The 27,665-nt window shown below is 43.8% G+C and overlaps 1 protein-coding gene across 1 annotated transcript in view; it reads right to left on the reverse strand.

The window, feature by feature from the left end:
- Window positions 1-489: 489 nt before the first annotated feature.
- The window catches only part of DNAJC7 (DnaJ heat shock protein family (Hsp40) member C7), a 47,313-nt gene continuing 20,137 nt past the window's right edge, over window positions 490-27,665 (reverse strand). Inside the window, exons 2-14 of the mRNA XM_053264991.1 lie at window positions 27,208-27,296; window positions 26,213-26,337; window positions 26,002-26,115; window positions 20,441-20,515; window positions 15,301-15,419; window positions 14,224-14,377; window positions 12,700-12,864; window positions 9,614-9,705; window positions 8,000-8,073; window positions 7,261-7,407; window positions 5,707-5,859; window positions 4,883-4,945; window positions 490-4,586 (exon numbers count right to left, since the gene is read on the reverse strand). Of these exons, the coding sequence (XP_053120966.1) occupies window positions 4,549-4,586; window positions 4,883-4,945; window positions 5,707-5,859; window positions 7,261-7,407; window positions 8,000-8,073; window positions 9,614-9,705; window positions 12,700-12,864; window positions 14,224-14,377; window positions 15,301-15,419; window positions 20,441-20,515; window positions 26,002-26,115; window positions 26,213-26,337; window positions 27,208-27,296 (1,408 nt within the window). The 3' untranslated portion in view covers window positions 490-4,548. The remainder of the gene's footprint in view (window positions 4,587-4,882; window positions 4,946-5,706; window positions 5,860-7,260; window positions 7,408-7,999; window positions 8,074-9,613; window positions 9,706-12,699; window positions 12,865-14,223; window positions 14,378-15,300; window positions 15,420-20,440; window positions 20,516-26,001; window positions 26,116-26,212; window positions 26,338-27,207; window positions 27,297-27,665) is intronic.

Below are 27,665 nucleotides of genomic sequence, written 5' to 3' on the forward strand. Positions count from 1 at the left end.
GATCTCAAGCTCTGAGGGGTTAGGCCTTTTTTCTCCAGGAGAGCTGGTCTTGTGGTAGCAAGCATGACTTGTCCCCTTAGCTATGCAGGTCTGCCCTGGTTGCATATGAAAGGGAGACTAGAAGTGTGAGCACTGTAAGATATTCCCCTTAGGGGATTGAGCCACTCTGGGAAGAACAGAAGGTTTCAAGTTCCCTCTTTGGCTTCTGCAAGAGATTTTCTGAGAGAGATTGCTGCCTGCAACCTTGGAGAAGCTGCTGCCAGTCTGTGAAGACAATACTGAGCTAGATAGACCAATGGTCTGACTCAGTATATGGCAGCTTCCTATGTTCTCAAAGATGACGGTGGACACACACCTAACAATTTAAAAGACTGCCACAGGTTTGTTGGGGTAGAACGCTTTACCCATTCAATCCAACTCTGTAATCCCCCCCACACACAAACCAAACTCAGTAGTGTCTGATCTATCCAAGAAGGCAAAAGTCACTAGTGAGATCTGGAGTGTTTATTTTTTTTTGTACATCATATACAATTTATAATAAAGTTAATATCAATTGCATACGGTTTTTGCTTCAGTCTGGTTTGAAATTCTGCATATAAACACATTGTAATCCTGCCCAACAAATGTCACTGATCTTAATTTTGTTCTTTTAATATTCTTCATCTTAGAAAGGTGAAAGGGTTCAAGTGGGACAGTGTACATATCCCTGTGTGAAGCCATCCCTAGGACAAAGCCTGGAGAAAGGGAGGGAGATGTGGGGTGCTGTTCTAAAACAGATCATGCAACAAACTCCTTAACAGGAAGGCTAGATTTTTCAGGTTAACCTGGGTATGTTGAATATTTCGAGCTAGACAGCCTCTCTTCAAACAGATTCAGCGCTGGCTTATCTGTCCTCCACTTGGGTATTCCTCATAAATCTATTTGTACAGTAAAGAGGACTCAACACATGCAAGGAAAGATGATCAGTGAGAGTACAGAAAAGGGATAGGGGAAAGACTCAAACATTGAGACAAAATGGCAACCTTTCCTATAATCCTTTGTTCCAAGACCTGAATGTCATGAGCAAGGCAGAAGCTGCCCTAGGGCTCTCTGCCTCCCCCACCCCCTGCCTGGAGAGTGTCTGATTATTACTTGTTTGTTACTCTCCTCTCCCCTCCCCATCAAAGTCTAATCTACATATGTCTCAGAATGACAAGGTAGAGTTAAATTTACCATTTCAGGCATACAACAATTTTTAATGCCTCCTCATGTTAAAAAAAAAAATCCCATTAAAAAAAACCTAGACCAACAAGGAGAAATGTTCTCGCTCAGCTCTGTACCCACTGTGCTAGTTCTCTCCTTGCAGCAAGTTGTTTCTATAAGGGAGCATTTAAAAACCAGACCCGCCACCTGCAGTCCAGAGTGGTGCAGCCCATTCTACCACCACCTCAATCTGCTGCATGTGTAGATGAGACCCCCAAAAGAGACAGAGAGAGGAGGAATTGGGGCCTTCAGCAAGAAACCTTTTGGTAACTACAACAATGTTAATTAAAAAAGAAAAATCCAGTGATAAAAACGAAATGCACGGTTTTCAAATACCACAAGACATCTGGATAATTTTCAAAGATATTCTACAAGCTCTGTTGCTTTAATGCAAAAACCGTTGCAATCTAAGAAGCTCCTTAGTGGCTGTCTTGAGGACAGAGACCGACTTTCAAATAATCAGAAACATAATAGAAGGCAGAACATTGAAGAATGAGGGTCCCCCCGCCAAAAAACAAATCAAACAACAAAAAAACCCGAGAAAAAAGCATTGGCACTCCTTGGCTTCCAGGTTTACAATCAACGTCAAATTCTGGGAATCTCTTCCTATCACTAGCTTTTGGATAGGAAAGAATTTAAATGCTTTAGACATGGAGAAAACAGCTTCTTAGACATTTTTAAAGCTAGTTTCGAGATGATTCACACTTCTACGGTCAGAGAAAGTCAGGCAACATTCACTGTATTAACAACATTCCTGGAAGCCATGTTTTCAAAATCTAAAGACAAAGCCATTTCAATCTGACAAAACATCTAAGGGGGAAATTCATAGGATGCTCCAATCTTGCTTTCCAATGTGTCCGATAGCACCAGCCCTCTGTAGAAAACTTTTTGGCTGGTAGAATTTCTTCAGCATAAGGCAACTATAAAGAGGAGTGTTACGATTTAATATTCTTTCCTGCCAGCTACCATCCCTGTGGTTAATCTTAGCTGAGAAGCTGCACACAACCAACACTATCCCATTTACTCCTCTGAATGTGGAGTATTTATTTCAGCAAATGAAATAAATACCAGTGACATTTGGATGCCCAATGGAGGTCCAAGCCAGAGGTGGCCAATATTCCCCAGCCCAGGAGTTAACATGCAAAGATCTTTAAGTGACTGAGACCCACAGCTCATGCTATTCCCTCCTGATGCTTATTTTCTTATTCTCCCCACAATTCAGTTCAGACTGCCACCCCACACTCCACAGGGACTATACCACTCAACTATCCCCTGTTGCAGTACAAGGCTAGAAAGGAGGGCAAGAGAGGACGTCAACACTACCATTAACTTTTTCTTAATTTCCCAGGAGCCACAACTGCATACTTCAAGAGTGGCACACAAATGCCAAACCCCAATCTGGACACCTCTTAAAATGATGGCTTATGCTGGACCAACGATGGAAATTCCAGAATTTCAAATACTGTACAGGAAATAGTTCCTAAAAAGTTCATACAGATGTCTATCAAAGCATAAACCTTTTGCTGTTTTCTACCAACTCACCCTGGATAACTAAGACGAAGGAAATCGTAGATAGGCACAAGACTAAATGTGGGAAATACATTAAATGAAAATCAATTCAATTTCTTTTTTTAAAAAAAATAGTCAATCTCTTTTTATTCCAAGATCAACTATTTAAGCAGTCAGTAATGAGCAGAAAGTTGTCCAAAGCTGTTCACCTCAACAGTGACAAGCCTTTTTCTTCAACTGATTTGAATTAAGCACCATAGTATCAATGAACTGGGCTTTAACACCAGAAGAAGTTATCAATTCAGAGTGAAAATTGAAAGCTAATGTAAAAATGGATCACAAATTGGAGGGGACAGGACAAAAATCTAGCTAGTGTTGGCTTGAAATTGCAGAGAAAAGGAGTAAGCCAATTTCGCAGCAAAGAATGAGGTATCACTGAAAAAGTTACTTTGTGTGGCCAACATATTTATTACCATCAGCACTGGATAGACCTAAACGTCAACATGACAGCCAGCAAGTTCAGGGTGATTTGGTTTTCACTAGTTCAACTGCAAATTGTCATCTTGTAAAACAACCCATCAGATGTTCAGGACAAGCAGCTCAGCCTTGGCCACAATCTGAGGTTCCAGAAGTACAAAAATGTACCCAGAACATTTTAAACTCTGCTTTCAGCACAAAGACTTGCACTTGAGACACATCAAATGCCTTCGTAGCATACAAGGAAGGACGACCCAGCTGACAGGCACATATACAACCATTCCAATCATGCCTGATGATGCTTCTTCATTTTCTTTTAAAGTTGGAGAACGTTGCTGGCCAATTCTGAAAAAATGTTTCCAACAAAAGATGCGTTCTGAGATTCCAACCAGTTTGTCAAAAGACAGGTTCCAACACTTAGGATGATTTTGCACATGCGTGTATGAACTGTAACTGCAACATCAAATAATGATTTGCATGTGTGAAACAGCCATTGGAGATCTAACACCGCACACAAAGATTTTGTATCACCTGACATTACCTCGGACATAATATACTTTTCAATGGAGGCAGTTTTACATGTTGAGCTGGGAGTCATCATCAAGTGACGAACATCCTGTGTGAGTCAGCCCTTACTATTCCCTTGAAGTGCTCAAGAAACTAGAAGCAGAAAGAAACTGTCCCCAAATGAAACAGAATCTGAGAAGCAACTGGAGGTATTACAAAACAACTTCAGAGGAGTCCTCTCCTTATCCCAAAGGCAAATTTCTCAGAGAGCAATGTCGGGAGCTCATTCTTTGCTTGGGTTTCTCGTGTGTGAACGCCCTTGTGTCTGTGGTTCAGTGTGGCTACAACCAGATGACGAAACTGAAGTGAGAAAAACCTAAGCAGGTTCCCCTTACTTACGCAAACATGGCGTTGTGTTGTGTCCAGTTGCGCTTGAGTAAGTCTTAGGCCTGTCTTAGAAGGTGAGGGCTCCTTCAGCTAAGTCTCAGCCGCTTGGGAGCCTGAAATGACTTATTATGGAGGAACCAAAAGATTTTATTTCTCTCTTCTCTCTTTTTTTTTAATAAAGTTCACAATAAAAACAAACAAAAAAAAGGAAGTATATTCCTTCGTTGCCCCCTCCCCCCTCCAAGCGCTGGTTTTCTCGTCACACTCTAAAGCACACACACACAAAAACGGAGGTCTCCAACGGAGAAGATGCCACAGCCCTAAGGAACGGCGAGATGTGATGAAGGGAGAACGTAACTTGAGGTTAAAAGAAGCAGGTCGGATAACGTGTCAATTTCAGTAGAGGAGACAGGCTTCTTCTGCAGTTTAGCCAAACTGGAAAAAGAAATTCCCTGGCCCAGAAGCTGAAAGACACAGGAAGGGGCACAGGATTGAATCTGGCACCAGAGGGGCAAGATCACCCCCCCTCCCATGACATGCACAAAAACCTAAGTGACAAAGCAGTTGCTAGTTCTGCCTCACAGCACTGGAATGGACATCGAGCTCGTCATGTGAACAGCCTGCATTTATGGACAACAGAATCTAATGAGCTTCCAATTTGCACAGGGACCTGGAGATGTAGGTTCAAGAAGTGCGGCCAGAATTGAAACCTATGAACTGCTCTTTTTTAAAAGGGCCACACGGAGAATGTCTCACTTACCTTCAAAACTGAAGCCTCCTGGCCCTCCAAAGAAAGCCTTGAATATATTGTTGGCATCAAAATCTGTTTGGGTGGTGGGAGAAGGTGGAAAAAGAAAACATACAAGAGCAGATGAGAAGAAGTTCCTCATTAGCCGCTTGGCTTTATAGACCAATCACACAAACTCATGTTGGGAGACAATTCTAAGAGAGCCAGGGAATTTCACAATGCTCACTTCTGTGATTCCTTGGTTCCCAAGAATCCCAGCTTTTGTCTCTTGTCCCAATGTCCAATTTGCAGGCCTCTGACTACAGTTGCCAGATGCTACATGGGTCAGAGTTGCTATGCAGAAGGGACCAGCAGGTCCTATGCACCAATTAAAAACCCCAAGCTTCTGAGGACACATACACCATTACTAAATGGGTTGGGTAGAAGAATGTTGCCATCACATTCCCACAGCTCTTTCTGCCACTTGGAGAGGAAGAGGCAGGAGCCAGGGGCCGATCTTCAATCTACAAGCTAGTGGAGAAGCTCCTTCACCTTCTTGTAATGGTCATCCACTATTACTCATCCATTCCTGCCATGTTTTCCTGTCAATGTCTTCAGGGGAAGATCTAGTGGGTGAAGAATACCAGAGGAGCACTGGCCGTCTTACCTGGAGGAGCTTTCAGGGAGCACTAGTTGATGCTACTTTGAAGGATGCATGGCTGGTGAGGCAGAATATCTTTTTCAACACTACTCCTTTTTGGATTTTGAGACTATCCCCCCACTCTCCTGATCCCCATGAAAAATATGGACCAGTGGGAAAAGAAGCCACCGAGCCGAAACCCTCTCTTAGCGCTCACCTCCCATATTCATGCCATCCTCCTCAAGATCCTGCCCACTGTCATAGCGGGCCTTCTTCTTTGGATCAGAGAGGATGGTGAAGGCTTCGCCAACCTCCTTGAATTTCTTTTCTTCCTCTTTCTGGACTTCTGCACTTGCACCACTGTGTCGGTCTGCCAGGAGTTTGGGGTGGAAGTTGGGAGGAAGTGAGGAAAGAAAAGAAAGATTCAAACTGCGGTGAGAAAGGAAGGCGATGTACTCTGGGAGCCAACAGACAGAATGGGGTGGATTTTGAGCTTTAAAAAATGTGAAGTTCTTGTCAAGGTACTTCATATACCACATATGAAGTATCTCAGTGTTTTGATCTTTTACAAATCATGTAAGTTAAACACATTTGCATCATACTCATTTTGCCTAATTTACTATGTTTCTATGTTGCATAATGCATTCTGGTTCTTCTTGGTGTGGATATAGGCAAGGAGAAGGCATTGAATCCCCATCCACACTGAATCTCCACTGACCCCAGCTAACTGAGCAAAGAAGCACTGTTTAAAAGTGGCGATTCTCAGATTTCGGAGGGGAGAGCAACCGGCCCTATTCAACTCCAGCACAGCATCCCTCTAGTAGGGATGTGCCTGAATGGACTCAGGCAACCACAGATGGGGCAGGGAATGGCTCCCTTAAGAAGCAGGTAAGCAGGTCCTTGCCTGTTCCGCTACTGCCCTGCTGCTTTTCCAGGCACGGCACTCGCTCAACCAAAGGCTGTGGGTGGCCATGGCACTGTTCTCTGCAGCCGGCGCGTGGCATTGGCACGCACATGCTGGCATGCACTTCCGATTCGGCGCTTCCCTGAGGAGGTGCCACACCGGTTCATGCATATCCCTACCCTCTGGAAGCTGTTTTTCTTTATACTGTGAGCCCTTTTGGGACAGGGAAACATCTTTTTTATTTTTCCTATGTAAATAGAAAAAAGTTGCTTTGACAACTTTTGTCCAAAAGCAGTATATAAATATTTGTAGCAGTAGCATTTCTCCAACCAAGGAAAAGTTTATGTAACAACCTCTCTTGCCTTTTGAAACTTCACTAGGCACAGCCAACACACTGTTTAGCATACTTTCACAGCAATGAGAGCTAGGCACTTGCTCATTTGAAGTGAAAGCAGAGATTCTCGCAAAGGTGACTTTTGTATTAGACCAATAACATTGCCCCCTGGCACCCAACTCTCCCTCCGGCCAGGTCAGCCAGTTCCCAGAGATGGGATCATGCTTCCTCTGCAATGGTGGTGCTTTCAGCATGCCTCCACACCTGCAGTACAAACTACATCAGGGAATCCCAATGCATCCTTACTCTCTCCCTCAAGGTAACGTCCTTGTCCGTGTGTTGTAAGGCGGTGGGGTGGGGAACACAACACTACACAGGGCCTCCCTGCTCCAACAGGCATATAATGGAGGAAGCATCTAGTGTGGAGATTTAATTTTTCATGGCACCCTACAGGTTATCTCTGAGCATGCTAGCTCTCACTCTGTGTGTGTGTGTGTGTGTGTGTGTGTGTGTGTGTGTACATTTTTGAGTACCTGGATGGTGCATCAGGGCCCGCTTCCGATACGCCTTTTTGATCTCATCTTCAGAGGCATTCTTGTCCACACCTAGGATCTTGTAATAGTCTTTCCTCTTGCTTTTCTTCAGTTCCACCTGTGCATTTTTGAGAAGCTGCTTGTGTTCTAGAATGTAGCACAGGGGAAGTGTCAGAAAGCAGCTTCAATTGTACAGAAACAACAACAACATTAATGCAGAAACCAAAAGTCAATCAGGTTTATGAATGGAGCCTGCATGTGGACGACCTTGTTCTGAAACAGCTATCAGAATTTATATCATTACCTCTACAGATTAAAACAGCTGAAAAAATAACAGAAGAGTTTAGTCAAATGCAAGTCGGTAATACCGTACTGGGGCTGAAGTTGTGTGGGTGTGCATATTGGAGAGCATTTACTTTAAATCCACACATGCCTGTAAGGTGGAAGCAAAGAGAGCTGAATGCGATACTAAATGCTCTCGACCAATTCGAAGGTCCACCAAGACTAAGTGGTCCATAAACTTAAAGGCTTTATCTATCCACTCAAGAAAGAGATATATTTGGACTTCAATTCAGACTCACAAAACCTCAGATTCTTAGGATGCACTGTAGCTTCACATTACAAGAGAGGGAGCTGCATTCTGTACGCAAAAATCAAGCAAGAAACACAGCGAAGGGTTTGTAAAATCAGGTTACAAAATCCTCTAAAGCACGACAGTGCCCTGGTGCTCTGTTTTTACCTTTTGTTTTCTCTGTCTGGTAAACCTTTTCATAGTCCCTCACAGCATCTTCATATTGTTCTGTGTCCATGTAACTAAGCAACAGAAGCACAGTTTTCAGCACTTTACGAAAACCAAAATCGCTCCAGATGGCTCAAGCCAGCCAGCAAGCCAAGCACAAGGGGAAGTCAAATGAGTCACTAGCTTTTAGGGGTGCTTCTGGACACAGCTTAGAGCCTTGATGTTCAAGTATCAACTGTGGCCAGGAGTGTCTTTGCTCAGGTTCAGCTGGTGCACCAATTACGCCTGTTGCTAAACAGATTGTCTTGATAACATCATTTTGGATGACTAAGCAGGGCTGTCTTGGACAAATACTCAAAAGCTTCATGTGGTGGCCTAACTGCTAATGAGTGCTGACGGTGCAATTCTGGACTGTGCAATATCTTCACTGATTCTCAGTGTGCTTTCTGGGCACAATTCAAAGTGCTGGTTTTAACCTTTAAAGCCCTAAACTGATGGGGACACCAGGATACTTGAAGGACGGCCTTCTTTTATGAGCCTGCCAGCCAGTAAAGAGGAGTCGAGGAGGCCCTTCTGTGTGTCCCACCAATATCTGAAGTTCATTTAGTTGGGACACAGGAGAGAATCTTCTCTGCAGTCTCACTGAGGCTCTGCAACTCTCTCCCTACAAAGGCACATTTGGCCTCACCCTTGCTGGCCTTCTGCTTGGTGGTACAACACATTTGCATTTCAGCAAGCTTTTAATCTGTACAAGTTTTTATTCTGCTCTTTTGATTGCTGGTTTAATATCTCTGTTTTAATTGTAGTTCTGCTGTTTTTATTTGATAACTTTTGTTGGTATGATGCACTGTATTGTCCTTGCTTTTTAATTTTTATAAGCTGCCTCAGGCATCATGCAGAGGGATATAAGTATCTGAAACAAAAAAAACAGCCAAAAAGACAATCTGAATGGAGAAGGGATTCATTTCCAGCACAGCATAAGAGCAAAACACACTGGCCAAGTTACACTGGGGAGAAGCGATTTACTTCTGTTGCCCCTGGTAAATCATACTGGTTGTGAGTAGAAATGTGGACAAAATATCAGACCAGCAAAGCCAATGTTGTGTACTCGAGAAATAAACGTTTGCTGCCCTAAGCTTCTTGGATAAAGGAGATAGGGATAATAAAATGCAGACACTCATTTTGTCAATAAAATTTACAAAATGAACTTGGAAGCAAGAAACCATGAGCCTGCAGAAGTCAAACAATGGGAAGAGGAAAACAGCTGGTTTGAGGACACTTTTCCTAATCTAAGTGAATAATCTTACTCCAGTCTGCTACCCCAGCCAGCTACAGGGATCAAGGCACCCTAAGCCCAGAAGTGTGTTGCCTCATCTCGTGCAACTGTATGAAGCCAGTGACTACCAATTCAGGCTCATCGTCCAAATGGTCCAGTTCTGCCTATCCTAACTGCTAGCAGTCCAGTTTCAGGCAGAAGACTTTCCTACTTCTGCTCCCTGATGCCCTTTGAACTGAAGATGCCAGGGATCAGACCCTGGGGCCTTCTGTCTGCAAAGCATGTGTTCTGCCACTGAACTATGGTCCCCCCTCAACATTTCACACACATGTGCTCACCACTGCGCTCTTCTCAGGTATGCTTTGATATACGTGTCGTCCAGTTTGATAGCATTTGTGCAGTCTTCTATTGCTTCGTCTAGCTTCCTAAGCTGCAAGTCAAGCCGGGAGGTTAGGAAATGAACCCCTCTGAGGTTATCAAAAATATATAATATAAAGGAAAATGTATCAACATAAAGTTATAAAAACAAGTGATGAAAAGATATACAAGAAAACATCACTGAGAACGTGTGGCATGAAATACAACCTAAAAGCTACAGTTCTCTGTGTCATTAAGAAATGCAGAAAATATCTGGAAAGTGTTTTTTCAGAGGGATCTGACAACATGGGAAATGAAAGAGATATTTGAGAAGGGAGAAGGATGGTATTATAATCATGAGAAAGGGGACTATACTCACCTTCAGTGGAAGCACAGTCAAACACAAAAATATTGGTCAGGTGCAAAAATGTTAGTTTAAACTTTTTAAACAAATATTTATTTTGAACTAAATACAACACTTGGGATGTTTACTTAGGAATGCTAAGCCATAAACTATGTTGGCGAATTCCCTAGAGAGATGAAAATTCCTCCTTTATACCTACTAAGAGCAGCAAGATTGACATTTACAGCCCACTGCAAGGTTTTTAAAAAACTAACAGTACAGGATTGGGTGCTTAAAAGCAGGGAAATGGTTTAAGTTAGCTGAGCTGACAGCATATCTTGGGGCGGGGGGGAATCCCAGTAATAATTTTGAAGTGGAAGGTGAAAAATGGAAACTGAAAGTTAAACAACTAGCAGAATTGCTACATATAATAAATCAAGAGAGAAACATGGAATATTTTAATTTAATTAGTTGAATAGATAAGATGAGAGTTATAGAATATTGGGTATTTTTGTCTTAAGTATTCTGAAATGGTATCTATTTCAATGTTTATATTTATACTGACACTTATGTATACTTATGTCTATATTTTAATTTATGCTTATATTTTATTTATAGTTAAATTTATTTTGACACTTATTTCTGCTTATTTATATTTGTGAAGAAGAAAAAAAATAGGAAATTAACCCCTCCGTATTATTTCTAGTTTCCATCTCCAGGACAGAAAGCAATTGTTCCTCAATCTTAGTTTGCCATTTCCAGGCCAATTAACAAGACCACATCTTTATTATTACTATAACAAATATTTAATTCTCAAAGAGGTGTACAAACTGATTTCCTGTTGCAAAAGGGCTCATAATCTAAAAAGAGGGCAGACCCTAAAAACACCGAGGGATGCTGTGATGGGGTAAGAGTGGGAGAGTTGCTTCCCTTTGCTGAACGAAAGAGAATCACCACTTTAAATGCTATTTAATGACTTGTTTTGCCCATCCTTCTCCTTAAAGGCCACTAGATTCTTCTGCACAGTGAGGGGTTGTACAATACTATTTTTCAAGACACTCAACATTTTTATTCCTTGAAGATGAAAAGTGAACGAGAACTACCAGGAATAATTACCAGGAATAACAATGTTTTTATGTATTTATCACACACACACACACACACACACACACACACACACACACACACACGGTCAAAACATTAATTTTTAGTACGTGAGGATTAAACACTGACTTCTGGAGTGTAACAAAGTACCAGAAATATTACTTCTGGCACAATATGGCTCTAGAACAGGCCTGCTCAACTTTTGCCCCCCCAGCTGTTTTTGGACTACAACTCCCATAATCCCCAGCCACAGTGGCCAATATCCAGGGATTATGGAGTTGTAGGCCAACATCTGCAGTTAAGCAGCCCTGCCCTAGAAAGACAAAATGGCTAACCCGTCTCCAGTTATGTAACCTCTCAAATGAATATTCATCATGAATTAATATCCATACAGAACTTCAGAAATCTATATTCCATGTACTTCAGAAATCTATATTCAATGCTTATATTTCAACAAATGCAATGAACATCATACAGATTTCTGATGCTGGCAAACCATGAACCACTCTGCAGATGTTCAAGAAAAACACATTCTGTAGCTGTTAAAGTCCTTGGAATCAGAAAGCCACAGTCCCTAGCCCGCAAGGAGCGTTCTTCATAAACCCACTCACACACACAGTTCAGTGGCTGGAAGATTTTCTTATGCCCTTGGGAGCTACAGTATATAGCTTCCGCAAGGAACTAGGAACAAAGAGAGCTGGTATTTCTTAATTGACTTGATATCCCTAATGGTTATTTTAAAAACAGATACAATTTAACCTTTGCATGAGCCAAGTATGCTCAGCAGTGCTGAACAGCACTGCAGGCAAAGAATATATGTAACCCCTCACCCCCAATCATCAATCATCATCATCATTGCTTTCTCTCACTCATTTGAAAGCAGGAACCCATGGCTTTGGAGAAAAACTTTGGCTGTGGTGGTCATAAAGAGGTTATTGTTATGTGATTGGTTAGGTGTCTTGAAAGCACAATAAAACGGGAGATTTTAGCAAAAACCAACCAACCCAGAAGCAAAGAAGGAATGTGGGTAGTGGAAGCTGTATGAACAAGATTTCATAGCCGGCCATTTTGGAGGGGTGGGGCCTACCCTCGCGCATCCTCAGAATTGCCTTCCAACTTTTATTCTCAACCAGTTCCAGGATGGTAATAATGATCTCCCTTATAAATAAGGTTGTTGTAAGGGTTAATATACGTAAAGTGCTTGGAACATTTAGAAAGTGGTATAAAAAACGTTAATTGTTACAGATGTACACTGTGAGTAGAACAATGTGCCATTCATATTTTAATCCTTCCTGCTTGGAATCAACATTGCTGAAGCACGCAGTACTTTCTTTACCAATAAAGCTATAGGACTGGTCCAACCCATCACCTCAGGGGTTCTTTGCTGACTGGATGCCCTCCTAGTCCTTTTTAGAGCACGCCGACTAAGAGATCTCCTTTCAGCGTGGTTGCCACAGCCTTCAAAAACTGAGGCAGCTTTTGCGAGAAAGATTCTTCAGTCCTTTCCCCACCATGTGGTGGAATTGAGGGACTTTCCCTTCACCTAAATTGTGAGGAACACAAACCTTTAGAGGGGTGTCTCTAGTAAAAAGAAACACACTCCACTTCAACTGCCCTTACCTTTGAGTTAACGGTCCCGCGGTTGCAGTAGAGTTTGGCATTGGTTTTCCTGTTGTTTGGATCTATCGCCAGGGCCTCGGTATAAAGTTCAAAGGCTAGCTTGTAGTTCCCTTCCTTGAAAGCCTTGTTGCCATCATCTTTCTTTGCTTTCAGTGCTTTGGCATTCTGGAAGTGGCCCACAAGACAATTTAAGGATTTGAGCAGCAAACCTAAGGCTGCCATTCAATTAAAGCACTCTCAGCTGACTAACCACAGAAGTTTTAGCTGATCAATCAATTCAATCTGCACAAAAGTGCACACAAGAACCCAACAGTTCTAAAGGAAAAAAAGCATACTTTGTTTTTGGATGACACATTCATGAGCCATAGCAATCATATTAGAAGACGCTTTCACATGCAAGGGACAATACCTTTTGCAAGACAGTGCTTGTCATCTCTAGTTTTTATTATTATTTTTAAAAGTAGCTGCCAAATGAATTTGGGGTACCTTTTTAATTGATCAAAATGTTTTTAATCGGTTAATCTAAAATAATCAATTGGTTAAACACTGTGTACACACATACAATACACACACACACACACACACACCGACTTAAGCACAGCAAAGACTACCATACTTTCATGCCAATAGCAGATAAAATAGCATGTACTCTGTGAAGCATATTGACTTGTTTTACACTCTGGATAAATTTCCATGTATCAATGCCAGCTGCAATTGCTCGTACTCCCAGTCAGAGCGGTTGGTTACCTCTGCCATGACATGGGCATGGAATCTGGATACTTAACTGTTCTTTAAACACCCAAATTCTTTTAATACCCCTTGACATCTGAAGTATTTGTTTAGGAGAATGCTACCAGACTAGAGCCATGACTGTGTATATGCTGTGGTTCAGTAGGAATGCAACAAATAATGCAGAATGTGATACTGGGTGCAGAATTTAGCTTCCAGAAAATCTCAGCTTGCTTTCTTATCTTTATTTTTATGTTGAGTTTCTAGCCCTTATGAAGCCCCCAGTGAAAATATGCTAAAACTGTGGGCTTATATCTGCTGAAGTATTAGAAGCCAAAGGGGTGAATGAATAATATTTTTCCGTGGTTGGAGGCAGAGCTTCATTGTATTTGCCCCTTTCATAACTAACATGCAGAATTTTGTAAGATAACAAAAGCTGCAGAATAAATTGTGCAAAATGAAATGTTTTTTGCAACGTTATCCATCTGCATAATTTAGACAGCTTGCAGAATTCAGTTCTTCTTGGTGCAGAATTTTAAATTTCGGGATGTGCAGTACACAGAGCCTTCTTCAGCACCTCTGTGTGCGAATTTATCTCTAGAAACGAAGCAGGAAAACATTTGTGTTTACCCTTACATATGACCATTCTTAAACAGCACCGATCCTTGCTTCTAAGTACCCCCTACTTAACGTGTTTCCCCCTTATTTATGTAAATATAGATGAAGGTTACCCCCTATACTGCCTGCAGGCTTGGCAGGAGTGTCACTTCCTCGGCTGCTTCCTCTCGTACTTACACGGCAAGCGAGACAGGCCTTGTCGTGATCAGGAGCCATTTTGAGTGCCTGAATAAAAAACTGAACAGCTTTCTCAATGCAGTCCTCATAGTAAAGGCAAAGCCCTCGGACATAGAGGGCATCGGCATTTGTGGAGTCTATTCGCAAGATGTCACTGAAATACAGAGCAAAGACCAAAAAAAATAAAATAATAATAATCACAGAACTGCAGGAACCAAAAGGGAGCTGGTCACATCTCCACCCTGCAGCAGAGGGACCAGTACTCATAAGGCACTCCCGAGAGACGAGAGGCCTGCAGCCTCAGGCAGAACTGGCTATTTCCAATCCGTGTGTGAGCTCTTCCCTCTGTAGCTTTCGGCCATGGGAACCTCTCTTTCAGGCTGCTCTCTCTGCTAGTGTTCCTTCTCCTCTGCCATTGGCCTTCTATTCTTCCCCTTATTCCTCTAGAGCAGTGTTCCCTGTAACAGGGATCCCCGGATGTTGTTGACTACAGCTCTCATAACCCTCAGTTGCAATGGCCTTTGGCTGGGAATTATGGGAGTTACCGTCCACAACATCTGGGAATCCCTCTTACAGGGAACACTGCTCTAGCGCTCCCTTTCTCCCAACCACCATTTCCAAAATGCCCCCACCCCAGTCTTTCCAGTGGGTTTTTTTTTTTTTAAGCTTCTGGCTCCTGTTCTTCTAGGCCCATGTGCTTCTGCTCCTCCTTGCCTTGCCCTTCTGTAGTATCCAAGCAGCTTAGCCAATAATAGCTAGAGACGCTCTGGTCTGCTGTGCCCCTCTCTGACACTGGGAGAGCTCAGCCAATTATTGCCAGAGGCGTCACCACCACATCATCTCTCAGCACGTTACAGAGAACAACAGGAGTACTTTTATTGCATGCCAAAAAGAACAAGTCTTCCAAGCTTGGAAGGCCACATTTCGCAACTTCCCTGAGAACAGGCTCAATTATGCACACAATGGAAGGAAAGGAATTGACCAAATTTAAGACAAAACTGCTGCTAACCAACACATTTTACCCAGCACACGGTCTTTCCCATCTAAGCAGGTTTTCTCTTTTGTCACAGATCCTACCTGGCAACTGACTGTGCTTCGGGATAGCGACCCAGCAGTGCTAAGCATTCTGCTTTGAGGATTTTGAACCGGTGGCAGGCGGGGGCAAACTCCAGGGCACGATCCATGCAAAAGACAACCTGGTGGAGGGGCAAAAAAAGTCAACAAAAACAACCAGTGAGAATGGAGATGCTCTGGTGCTGATCAGGGGAGTCAGCTCCAGGGACCTGAATGTAAACAAGAAGGGCAGTCTTCTGCTGCTCATGGGACAGACCTCTGACTTCCGCACTGGCAGTAAATTTAGGACAGACAAAAGGAAGTACTTCTTCACACAACACATTTAATTTATGCAATTCACAATCCCAAGATGCGGCTATGAGCCATGACAGTTAAATAGAACCTCCAGGTCCAGAGGCACTATATCTTGGAATAGAAGTTGCTGGGAGGGAAAGCAGAGGAGGAGTATCCTTGCTTGTAGGCTTCCCAGAAACAGATGGTTGGGTACTGTGGAATGCTGGTCTAAATGGACCACTGGTCTGATCCAGCAGTGCTCTTCTTAGGGATTTAGAGATTCATCACCCATTATTCTTGAAGTTTAATCTTTGCCAACACACTCTAAAACAAAGATGTTCATTTATTTGCAAAGCCTCTTCTCTGTCACCTGTGCCTTAAGACTGAACCGATATTACTAGCTTATCGTCAAAGATGAAACTATGAAATGGTAACCGTGCAAACTTAAGCTCAGTCATTGAGACCAAAGGTCTTGATAAGTGTGCAAGGATGAGGCTCAGAAACCTTGCCCGCATCCTCCTCTGGTCAGATTCTTACTCAGCCTAATTGGTTGGTTCACACATGTATCTGGCAACCGATCCTCTTTGCACGGAGTAGGAGCAGGAACAGCCCCAATCCCGTAACACACAAGGTGGATGCTCCAGGAAGAAGCCTGTAATACACAGAAGCCTGGTTTGCACAATTCTTCTATGGAAAAGATGGCATGACCTGGGCCTCCTGAGGGAGCACCCATCTCACTTGTTACAGGAGGTACTCGACAGCAGGGAGAGTTGATTCCAGCTTCTTCCCCTTGCAGAATGGTTTGGTATGTGCACAAACTGGCCCTCAGAGGTACACTGTGTTTTACTCTGTAAAACATAGTAGTCCCCTCTTGGTACCAACCCAGGGGTAAAAAGTTGCCCTTATGAAACTAGCAGACAGGGATTCTACAGGGTCCAACAAGACAGGATGGTGGCAGATCCATGTTTTTCAATTCAGATCTGCCCCAAGCATGGAGAGGGGGCTCGGGGGGAGAGAACACAGGCTTGAGCAAAAAGGCCATATGAACAGCAGGTGCCAAGCCTTCCCTGCCATCCATGGCTTAGCTCTACAGTGTTCCCCAAGGAATTTCCCTCCCAGCATTAGAACCCAACTGAGCAGGGGGAGGGGGAAAACATATTAGAAGAGAGGGTGCATACAGGTGACACGTCACACGCTCCTCACTCATATGACTGAGGAACTTCCCCAACACCAGCATGTGGCTACTACTCAGGTCACTGGGGGAAGGGGTAGCACAATAACACTAGAAACTCAACAGCCCAAGAGTCTTAAAACAAGAGTGGGCAGGGTGAAGCAGAATCTCCCATGACTGACAGCTAACTTACACCCCAGGCCTCAATGAGTGACTTCATGGGCTCTCTTGCTGCTCCCAGCCAGAGACAGCTGCACAAGAAGGAGACCATTGTTTGGCTGGAAGCTCAGCTGGATTCTTCAACTCCCTCTCCCTCCCTTCCCCCAGGTGACATCACCACTGGGCGCTGTGGGAAGCGCCGAGACACTCCAGATGATGGAGGCCATGGGAAGGAGGCGCTTCTTCTTCAGAAACAAAGGGCATGTTTGACAGTGCCTCAAGGATGGAGAAGCCTGGGGAGAACTGGCTCGAGCCTCAGACAAGGCAGGGTTCTTCCTTAAGACAAACTTCAGATTGTGCCTGGTAAAGCAGCTGCTCTTGGCAATTAGGAGGCAATGAAGTAGGACTTCACCGGGACAGATGGAGGCCTTAGCACCAAGGTCGTGGAGCGGAGGGGCAAAGTTGTTCTGCCCTGAGATAGGCCATGCACAGGGGCATATGGGGACAATCAAGAGCCATCAAGCCAGATCATTCTGTTCCTCGAGGTAAATACAATTCAGAGGCAGACCTAGAGAGTCCATTACTGTTGGGGAGCCAAACCTATTTTCAGCTCAATCCCAGGGAAAGGTAGTGTGGGCATGTGGGTAAGGCAATGGGCTTTAAACCTGGAAGAACTGGGTTCAAACGTCTGCTAAGCCATGGACTCACTGGGTGGCTCTGGAGAAGTTCATTTTCTCTCAGCCTCTCTTGGTCCCCTCATTCTGCAAAACAGGAACGCTGAATCCAACACTGTATACTGGAGGACTCTCCACCATGTGGCTCTCAAGTGCAAATGGATTCTAGTTACGAGCCTGGCGGATCTAAATTCGGTGGTGTGACACCTTTGCAAGTGGATAATTAGGAGCTAGGAGAGACAAATTGGAACAGTCACTCAACAAATTGCCTTCTGAAAAGACCTGTTACTTATAGCAGGAAAGCTGAATGTTTCTCAGGAGATCAAAATGGATTAGCAACATCTCAGCCTTTCATAATTTAAGTTCAGTGATGTTCAGACTGGAGTTCCTTAGGCGCTTATCTGCAGTTCCTCTGTGGCAAGATCAGTAATGGCTGACAAGCTTCCCTGGCAGTATTTCCGCAACAATTTATTCTACTCTACAATGTGTAGCCACAGAGTGTATCATAGTTCTAGACCAAACCTGCTCAACTTAAGCCCCCCAGGTGTCTTTGGAGTACAACTCCCATAATCCACAGCCACAGTGACCCAAAGCCAGGGATTATGGGAGTTGTAGACCAACATCTGCAGGAGGGCCGAAGTTGAGCAGTCCTGTTCAAACATCCCTCCCCCAAGTAGTTTTCATAGGATGTAGGTTATTCCTTCCAAGCATTTTACAGGACATTTAAAACAGTGGTAGCAACCTTTAGATAAGGTGATGTAGAGTGCGAGGGCAAGTTGAAAAAGAGAGCTGTCTTGTGGTAGCAAGCATGAACATATGAGTATTGTAAGATATTCCCCTTAGGGGATGGGGCTGCTCTGGGAAGAGCACCTGCCTGCTTGCATGCAGAAGATTCCAAGTTCCCTCCCTGGCATCTCTAAGATAGGGTTGAGCGACACTCCTGCCTGTAACCTTAGAGAATAGTAGGCAGTACTGAGCTAGATGGACGAGTGGTCTGACTCGGTATAAAGTAGCTTCCTATGATCCTATAAAGTTCAGAGGCTTCCTCTGCAATGTGACAGACTTAGATCCACAAAAGGGAATAAAATACATTCACATTTAAACCAGGTTGCTGGAAAATAGTATTGTGCAGAGCTTGTGAATGGACAGCTTATCACTTCAAAAGTGTGGCCAGTTTCCACCACACCTCCACACCTTGCTTGTGGGCTTTCCGGATACATCTAAGTGTTAGAAACCGAATACTTGGCCAGGCGGGCCTCTGGTCTGATCCAGCAGGGTTTTTAAAAACGTTGGGCTGAGCACACAGGGCTACAGTGAGGCTCAACAGAGCCTGTGAAAATTGAGAGTGTGCCCAAGAATACTTCTAGAAATATCTGCAACATGCAGGGCTTGTTGTAAACCTGGAGAGGTTTTTTGGAAAAGAAGTAGGTATGGGAAGAACACCCTGTAGCTAGAGAGCTTGAAACACACTGATTTAACTGTGTGTTGAGAGATTTATGAAACTAGCACTCAGGGTCCTGCACTCCGGAGAATGACTTGGCTAAAGCCAGGGAGATTTGTGCTGATGGTCAATGATAGTGTGGACTTAGTGGCAATAAATTTATTACGGTCCTTAGACCAGCTTAACATTTAAAATAATACATTTATAATTTACAGAATATTCAAATTGCTAATACAAGCTCTACGACGTTTGGATGCAACAAAACAAAACTTGGCCACGTTAACAGAGGTAACAGATTTAAAATTTGACAGCAAAAAATCCAGTTAAAATTGATCCGTATGGCCAGGATGATTCTTTAAGAGAGGAGCAATGAACTTAATATGACCATCCCTATAAAAATGTCAATACAGAGTAACATGAACAACTGACACTATATCCCCTGAGTCACAAGGGCAACGACGCAATGCATAAAGGACTCGTTTATATTTCCCGTCTAAGAGTGCAGAAGGAAGGGCATTCAAACGTGCAAGGGTCAATGCTCTCCTAAACTTAGGTAAAAACATATGATCTAAATATTCAGCCAGTTTGTGACTGAAATTTTGGGAGCCTATATACATTCCCCCGGTAGTCGTGCACACTCCTCCTGCAGATCTATATCCAATAATCGTTGCCTGACAAAACGTATCAACTGATCTAAACCCCTCCCTATAAGGTTTTCTTGGGACATGCCCAGATGATGCAATTTTGTTTTCAGATCTATTTCCCATTTAGATGTAAAGCTGTCAATTAACACTAAAGGCACTAGCCCAACTGGGAAGAAAACCAAATGCAGTCAGAATTTGATTAATAGTGTAGGCTTACAGTACATAACTTTAGAGGATCCCTTGTCCCTCATGATTTGCCCTCAAACTGGAGAAACTTCATGAGATAAACCCACCAATCTTAGTTACATTTGGGGTTTCGCTGTCTTGCATTAGGGAGAAAGGGCTGAGATGAGAACAACAGGGATTCTCTAATTTATGGATTCTCCTTCTTCGCACAGCCCTGCCAAAACAGGTGCCAACGAGGGAAAGGTGCTGAAGTCCTCCTTTGGAGAGCGGAGCACCTCTAGGGCCCCACTAAGTTCACTCCATTTATAGCCGGAGTGCAAGCTGCAGCTGCAAAGGCAACAACTTCCTTGGGCTTTTTGATAAGTTGGACTTATCAAGGGAGTCACAGCTCATTACTAGAGTGCATACTTTCTACGCAGAAGCCCCAAGTTCAGTTTCTAAAATCCACAATGAAAAGGATCTCAGGTAGCAGACCCAAAAGGACTTCTGCCTGGGACCTTGGAAAGCTGCTGTTAGAATGGTCAATACTATGCAAGACTACTAGAACAGACAATACTAGGCTTACACTCTAAGTGTAAGGTAGCTAAATAGGTACCTTTCGGAAATCCCGTTTCTCAAAGTCAACTTCGGCTATTTTCTCATATTCTAGGACAGTTCTGGCGTTGTTCAGCTGGAAAGGAAGATAAGAGTGCTATCATGATATCAGTCTTTTCTAGGATCTCAGAATCTATTCCAAGGTTGCTGTTTTTCTACAGATCATGAATCCCACTCACAGATAACTTGATGTACAGTCATATCTACTACAGACATATTTTTATTTATTACTGAGTCAAGTTTCTAGTGTTCAAGCTTTTGATGATGTATCTGAATACATACAGTCAATGAGGAGGGTCTCACAATTAGTGAGACCCGCCTTAATGGGGTTAGCGGGGAGAGCAGGCTTAGCCCGCTCTCTCCGCAGACGAACGTCCAGTCTGCCCTGGGTGGCTGCCCAAACGACTGCCGGCTCCATTATGGAGCCGGCGGGGGCTTGGGAGTTTGGGGGCCATGCAGCCCCTGGAAGTTCCAGCATGCTCTGCACGAGTGCGCAGAGCATGCTGGAGAGACCCCCTGAGCCGGGAGGCTGCTTTTTAGCCTCCGGGTCGGGGGGTCTCCTCATGAGTTGCCGTGGCAACACACGATCCAGAAACCCCAGTTAGCGGAGCACTCACTCTGCTAACCTGGGCTAAGGGGAGGCTTCACAAGCGGGTTACCCGCTTGTAAACCACCAGGCTCTCCGGTGAGCCCGGTGGTGTACACAACCAACAAAAATCGGGCTAGGCTCTCCTAGCCTGATTTCTGATGGTCGTGAGAATAGCCTCAATATCTGTGAAGGTTTCCAGTGCTTTGGGGGTAGAATCTGTGCCCTATAAGGCAAATATGCAGATTCCTGCAGGGCCAACACTCTGGGGGAACTATAATTACAAAAAAAAAAAATGTATATTAGGCTTTCTCTGGAGAGGAGCTTTGACTCAGACAGAGGAACATAGAACAGTTAGAGGTCCAGAAAAGAACAGATAGAGGGCCAGTTCAGATATCATAGAGAAACACGGTTAGAGCTTGGTCTCACACAATGTCACTGTGCTTTGGAAGTGAATGCTCCCCCTCTCCTGCCTGCACAAGCATCTATTTCAATTTAGGTTAAAATAAGCCAAGATTGGTTGAGATGTCTGAACTGAATTATCTTAATTCCTTCTAACCTACTTACCTGAAATAAACTGTAATCTGTAACCAAGGTTCAAAATGAGCTACAGATCAATGTTTATTTGAAGTAGGTAGGTTAGAATAAACCAAGTTTGATTGGTTCAGACATCACAACCAATCTTGTCCAAACCTAATTCAGAAATGGACACTTGCACAGCTGGGGGAACAGGGAACACACACTCTCAACGCTTGGGGATGTCTCATGAGACCAGGCTTTAACTGAAGTTCTGCATGATGTTTGAATGAAGGATAGCTATGTCTTGAGTAAAGTTCAGAGGCTCTAAACTTTGAGATCTAGAACAAGTGTACACTTAATGCTGTTTACCCTAAATGACAGTTTAAGAATGAGAAGAGGGTTGTGGATTGTGTGCAACCTCCCCTCTTCGGGCAAACGCCATCCATGGACCTTAACCATAATCAAGGCTTATGTTGACATTAACTTTATTTATATACTGTCTGATACGTGTATTTCTAGGCAGTGTACACAATTTGAAACAACATAAAACAGAGTAAAAACAATTTCACAGAATAAAAAGTTAACACAATTTTATGGGATAAAACCAATTAAATAGTTTAAAATTAATTTCAGTTAAAATCCAGAGAAAACAGGCATATCTTGAGGGTCTTTCTAAAAGCAATCTGAGATGGAGATGCTCTTATTTTAACAGGGAGCATGTTAACTTGGCAAAGAGGCACCTTTTAATGTGGCAATTCTCTTTATTTAGCAGGGGGAGAGTAACTGGCCCTCTTCACCCACAGTACAGTACTTCCAGTGCCTGTTGCTGGTTTCTGTCTTTTGTTTCTTTTTAGATTGTGAGCCCTTTGGGGACAGGGAGCCATCTTATTTATTTATTATTTCTCTGTGTAAGCCACCCTGAGCCATTTTTGGAAGGGCGGTATAGAAATGGAATGAATGAATGAGCATATTCCAAAGAATCAGGGCAGCCACAGAACAGGCCTGGTCCTGAGTTGCCACCAAACAAGCCAATGGCAACCATAATCAGCTCTCCCCAGATGATATTAATAGGCAGCAGGGTTCATGTCAAAGAAGGTGCTCTCTTAAGTACCCTGGACCCAAGCCATTGAAGGCTTTATAGGTAATAACCAGCACTTTGTATTTCACTTGGAAACATATTGGCAGCCAGGGCAGTTCTTTTAAAATAAGTAGTTATATGGTACCTTCAGGTTATCCAAGAGACCAGTCTAGCTACCATATTCTGTACCAACTGTAGTTTCTGAACTATGTACAAAGGCAGCCCCACAAAGAGTAGCACTCCCAAGCTACATACTTGATCTTTCAGGAGGAGTGGAACCCATCCAGAATAGGCAATATAGGTAATAACCATCTCTCGGGTCCCAACCCCCCCACAGTCAGTACTTCTGTCTTATTTGGATTCAATTTCAGTTTGTTATCCCTCATGTAGCCCATTACTGCCTCCAAGCAGACATTTAGGGAAGTTATGCCATTCCCTGATGAAGTCGACATGGAGAGATAGATCTGGGTGTCATCAGCATATTGATAACACCCTGCATCAAACCTCCTGATGATCTCTCCCAGGTTTCATGTAGATGTTAAAGAGTACTGGAGACAGTCTGGAGCCTGTGGAACTCCATACTTTCGTTCTCGCTTTGTAGAGCAGGTGACACCATCTGGAATCTACCAGAGAAGAAGGGATGGAACCACTGTAAAACAGTGCCACCCAATCCCACCTCCCCCAGGCGGTCCAGAAGGATACCATGGTTGATGGTACTGAAAGCTGCAGAGAGAGCTAAAAGGAACAGCAGAGTCACACTCCCTCTGTCAGTAGCCAATTGGAGATCATCCATCAAGCTGACCAAGGCAATCTCAACCCCACAGCCCGCTCAAAAGCCAGTTTGAAATAGGTCTAGATAATCTCTATCATCCAAAACTGCCTGGAACTGAAAGGCCACTACCCACTCAATCACTTTGCCCAACCCGATTGGAAACGGATCTGTAATTAGCTAACTTTGAGGGATACAATGCTGGTTTCTTGAAATAAGATCTAATAACAGCCTCCTTAAGACAAGGAGGCATCCTGCCCTCTCACAGAGAAGCATTTATAATATTTATCAGAACCTCTCTGATAATATGATTACCAGATAAAATAAGCCAAGCTTGGCAAGGGTCAAGAGAACAGGTTGAAGGAAGTACAGTCCGAAGTAGTTTGTTCACATCCTCAGGAGTCACAAATTGAAAGTCATCCAGACTAATCCTATAAGAAGAGTTGCTGGACAACCCATAGAGCAGTAACTGTGGAATCCATTTTGGTCTGAATAAAAGAGATTTTATCCGCAAAAAAATCATTCAAGAAGTCACAGCAAGTGACTGATGGTTTCAAGTTCAAATTAAAGGGGGAGTGGGCACATACTAGCCCTCTCACAACCCTAGACAACTCCACTGGATGTGAATTTGAGGAAGCAATGCAGGCAGAAAAGAACCGCTTCTTTGCTGCCCGCACTGCCAGAGTGTTGTGATCTGTCAGATTCACTCCAAGTCTTCCTTCACTTGTTCTCTAGTGATCTACCTCACCGCTTCAGCTCCTAAATACCTCAGGGCTAATTGTGAAGTGGGTTGCAAAGACTCTTAGGAACTATTGTGTCTACTGCTCTAGTGAGTTCATTATTCCTTGTTTGTATCAGAGCATCGATAGAATCACTAGCAGAGCCAACTCTAAACCCTTCCAGGGCTTCTTGAAAACCTATTAGATCCAATAACCTCCTTGGGCAGACTGATCTAATTAGGTCCTCTGCCCCTGCAGAGATGGGTTGTGGTTACAAGTCCTACCTTAACCAGATGGTGGTCTGTCCATGATAATGGGGTGATGACAGGAGTCTCCACCCATGGAAAACCAGAGCAAAATCAGAGCAAAAGACCAAACTGAGCGTGTAACCAGCATCATGTATCAGTCCAGAGACCAACTGGGATAGGCCCATAGTTGTCATGACCACTTTGAATTTCTGAGCTGCTTCTGACAACCCGGTCCTGAAATGAAGTCTCCCACCAACGACAACCTGGGCAACTCCAATGCCAACTCCGCAACTACTTCTGTCAGCTCAGTTAGGGACTCTGTTGGGCAGCAGGGTGATTGGAACACCAAAAGAAGTCCCAGTCAGTCCCTAGGCTTAGGTATGCACATTCAATATAGGCCAGTCCCTGACAGGGATACTAGTAAGGGAGAGAGTATTCATATAGACCACCTCCTCCCACATCCTTTCACCTGCTCTGCCATGGAGTATCACGCCAGGAGAAGCTGCGACCAAACGGAACCACTAGCCTCTCCCGACTAGGTCTCCATGATGCATGCTAGGTCTGCTCCTTCATCCATAACCAGGTCATGGATGATCTCAGACTTATTCTGGACCGACCTGGTATTACAGAGTAATAAGGTGAGGTTCTGTGAGTAACTGGGCACTGCTCTCCAATGTCAAAGAAATTGTAGGCCTGCTGGAAGGGGAAACAGCAATTAAATTTCTGAGTTCCCTTCCCCTGTAACGGCCCACTGACTTACCAGCACCATATCTTCGCCGATTCCCCACTACCACTGGAATAGCTGCCCCATAGTCATCCTCTGCCTCTCCATTTCTAGACAACCCAAGACATATACCTGCACCAGGCCCAGCCAATTACTAGGCAACAATAATTGCCTAGCAATTAGGCAACTTTATTCATGGTTCATGACAACCAAGGTTCATATGAAACCTGGTTAACAGAGAAACCTGTCTAGTGTTAATCATGGTTAAGGCCAGCACTGACATATGTCTTGACCATGATATGCTTAAGGCAGATGGGACAAGTATTAGGAAGAATTCACATCAAACAGGGAAGTGGTTCAGGCAGACACAACACTTGTGAGGTCCACTTTCCATCCTTACTTGTGTTTATGACATCAGGAGCCCGCACACATATCTCAGCAGAAATATATTATTTTGAGAAGTGGTCCAAACAAATTCAAGGACAAGACATTGCCTCTTGCTTGTTTTAGGAAGAACAGTGGGGAGCTCTTTGAGTGAAGCCAGAGGTTCCTTCCAATAACTCTTAGAGAGGGAAAGTAGATGCATTTCCCCCAGCACAGGTTTGCTCTCTCTTGGATTAATCACCCACCCCACCCCTCAGCAAGGGCAGGCGGGAAGGCTTGTTGCATTACTGCTCCGTGTGAGATCTCTGGATGATAGGAAATTATAAACCTATAAATTTCAACTGAAGTCTAAGACTGAACCTCACATTTATTCAAAAGCTGCCAGAGAAATCGTTAGCTGTTAAGACAATCAGAGGCTAGCACAACCTGAGATTCCATAATGGGCCAAGGGGGTTGTTTTTTTCAGGATAATCACTCTAGCACAACCACCTGAGCAGTCTCTCCCTTCAATTAAACCTGGTCTCGAGAGCCTTACCTCTTGTTGTGCCGGTGCGTTTTTGTGATCCAGTTCTAGAACTCGCTGGAAGCAGCGACTGGCGGCCATGGCATTCCCCAGAGACAGGTGACACTTTCCCTCCCTTAGATGTCCCTGAGGAGACAGAGGAAGAGAGACAGAAAAAACCTTGGCAGCAGGCATTGCAAATGTGGGTTAACTCCCAGGGAACTACACACATGGGATCACATACCCTCACAAAGCTATCATCCATCCTGACAGACTGCTGGGCATCCCCCAGTGCCTCCCGGAATCTGCCAAGCATCATGAGGGTGGCAGCTCGGTTTCCATAGTAACTGGCATTGCTTGGACATGCGTCTGAGGACATGGAACAGGATAGTAGTTAGTACAAAGAGATAGACTAAGCCTCTCCACTGTGCCCCAATCTTCATTATTTATTTATTTTTGTTTTCTATTAAACAGCAGCAGTGCAAAAAGAAACAAGAAAAAGAGCAAAACAGGCCAACAAAATTCTGAACAATCCTAGTATCGCTTTTTCCAAATGTTTGTGCCTTTCCCACAGGCAAATAAGAAATGAAGTAGTAGCAGAGAAATGGAGCAATAGAGAGACTGAGGCTAGAATCAATAGAAAAGTATACTGCCCCCCCCCCCCAAAAAAAAGGGGGGGGGAGAGGAAAAGGCAGAAAAAACCACCTCCTAACTCATGAAAGATCTACTCTGGGTTTTTTAGGTATCAAGTACTCCTTGTGTTTTTTTGAGTTCTTTACAACTGCAAAGGCTCACAACTCGGTTTTTGGAATCTATAGAAGCTGATGTCTCTGAAATTTTACACCTTCATAGGTAACACTGTCAGGCAATTGACAGATTTGCTCACTCACTCAGAAACTTCATGCACATTGGTTTCACAGTATCAATATAATGGCCCTGATTCGGAGAATCATAGTGTTAGCTTGGGGTACAAGCGAAGCACTGTGACCCAATATGTACAATACAAAGAATTGCACTGCACATATGTGACAGGATTCTCTGTACTCATCACAGTAGATCTACCTGTGGAAACCTGTTGCTGTATATGTGTTGCCTGCAACAGGCGGAGGTGAATGTGTTACAGACCAAATATGAACTTCTGGTTACGGGAAATCAAGACCAAAGTCAAATTACTCCAGCCCTCAGGTTGGTGAGCCAAGCAGGTCAGAAAACCAACTTGTCCTTCCCTATTGTTCTCACCTATGGCTTTTGTATAGTAGTTGTATGCTTCATTGTAGTCCTTCTTAGCATAAAAGGCATTTCCTTGCTCCTTGAAGGACTCTGCTTCTCTGAAAAGAAACACACTATCACGGCCTGGAAGAGGCAGCAACATCCAGCACAGACGAGACAACAAACAGGATGGAGATTACACAGTCACCAAGGCACAGAGGAAGAGGCCCCCTGTCACAAGCAGGAATCCTATCCATGCCTGCCCTTCACAAGGCACTGCATCCTTCTCTCTTAGCGATGAACATACATACTGCTGGTGATAATTTTTAGTGTTCCTGCAGCTCCTCCCCCATTTTAGGGTACAGAACTGTTCTGTTAAAACTGGGGTACACAGCCCTAATCCCATGAGGTCCTACTGAGGCCCATAACATCCCCAACTGCTTAATAATTAATGAAGCAATTGGGAACAGATCATAGGATCACACTCT

Source organism: Hemicordylus capensis, chromosome 6 (genome assembly GCF_027244095.1).
Source record: "Hemicordylus capensis ecotype Gifberg chromosome 6, rHemCap1.1.pri, whole genome shotgun sequence".
Taxonomy (NCBI): domain Eukaryota; kingdom Metazoa; phylum Chordata; class Lepidosauria; order Squamata; family Cordylidae; genus Hemicordylus; species Hemicordylus capensis.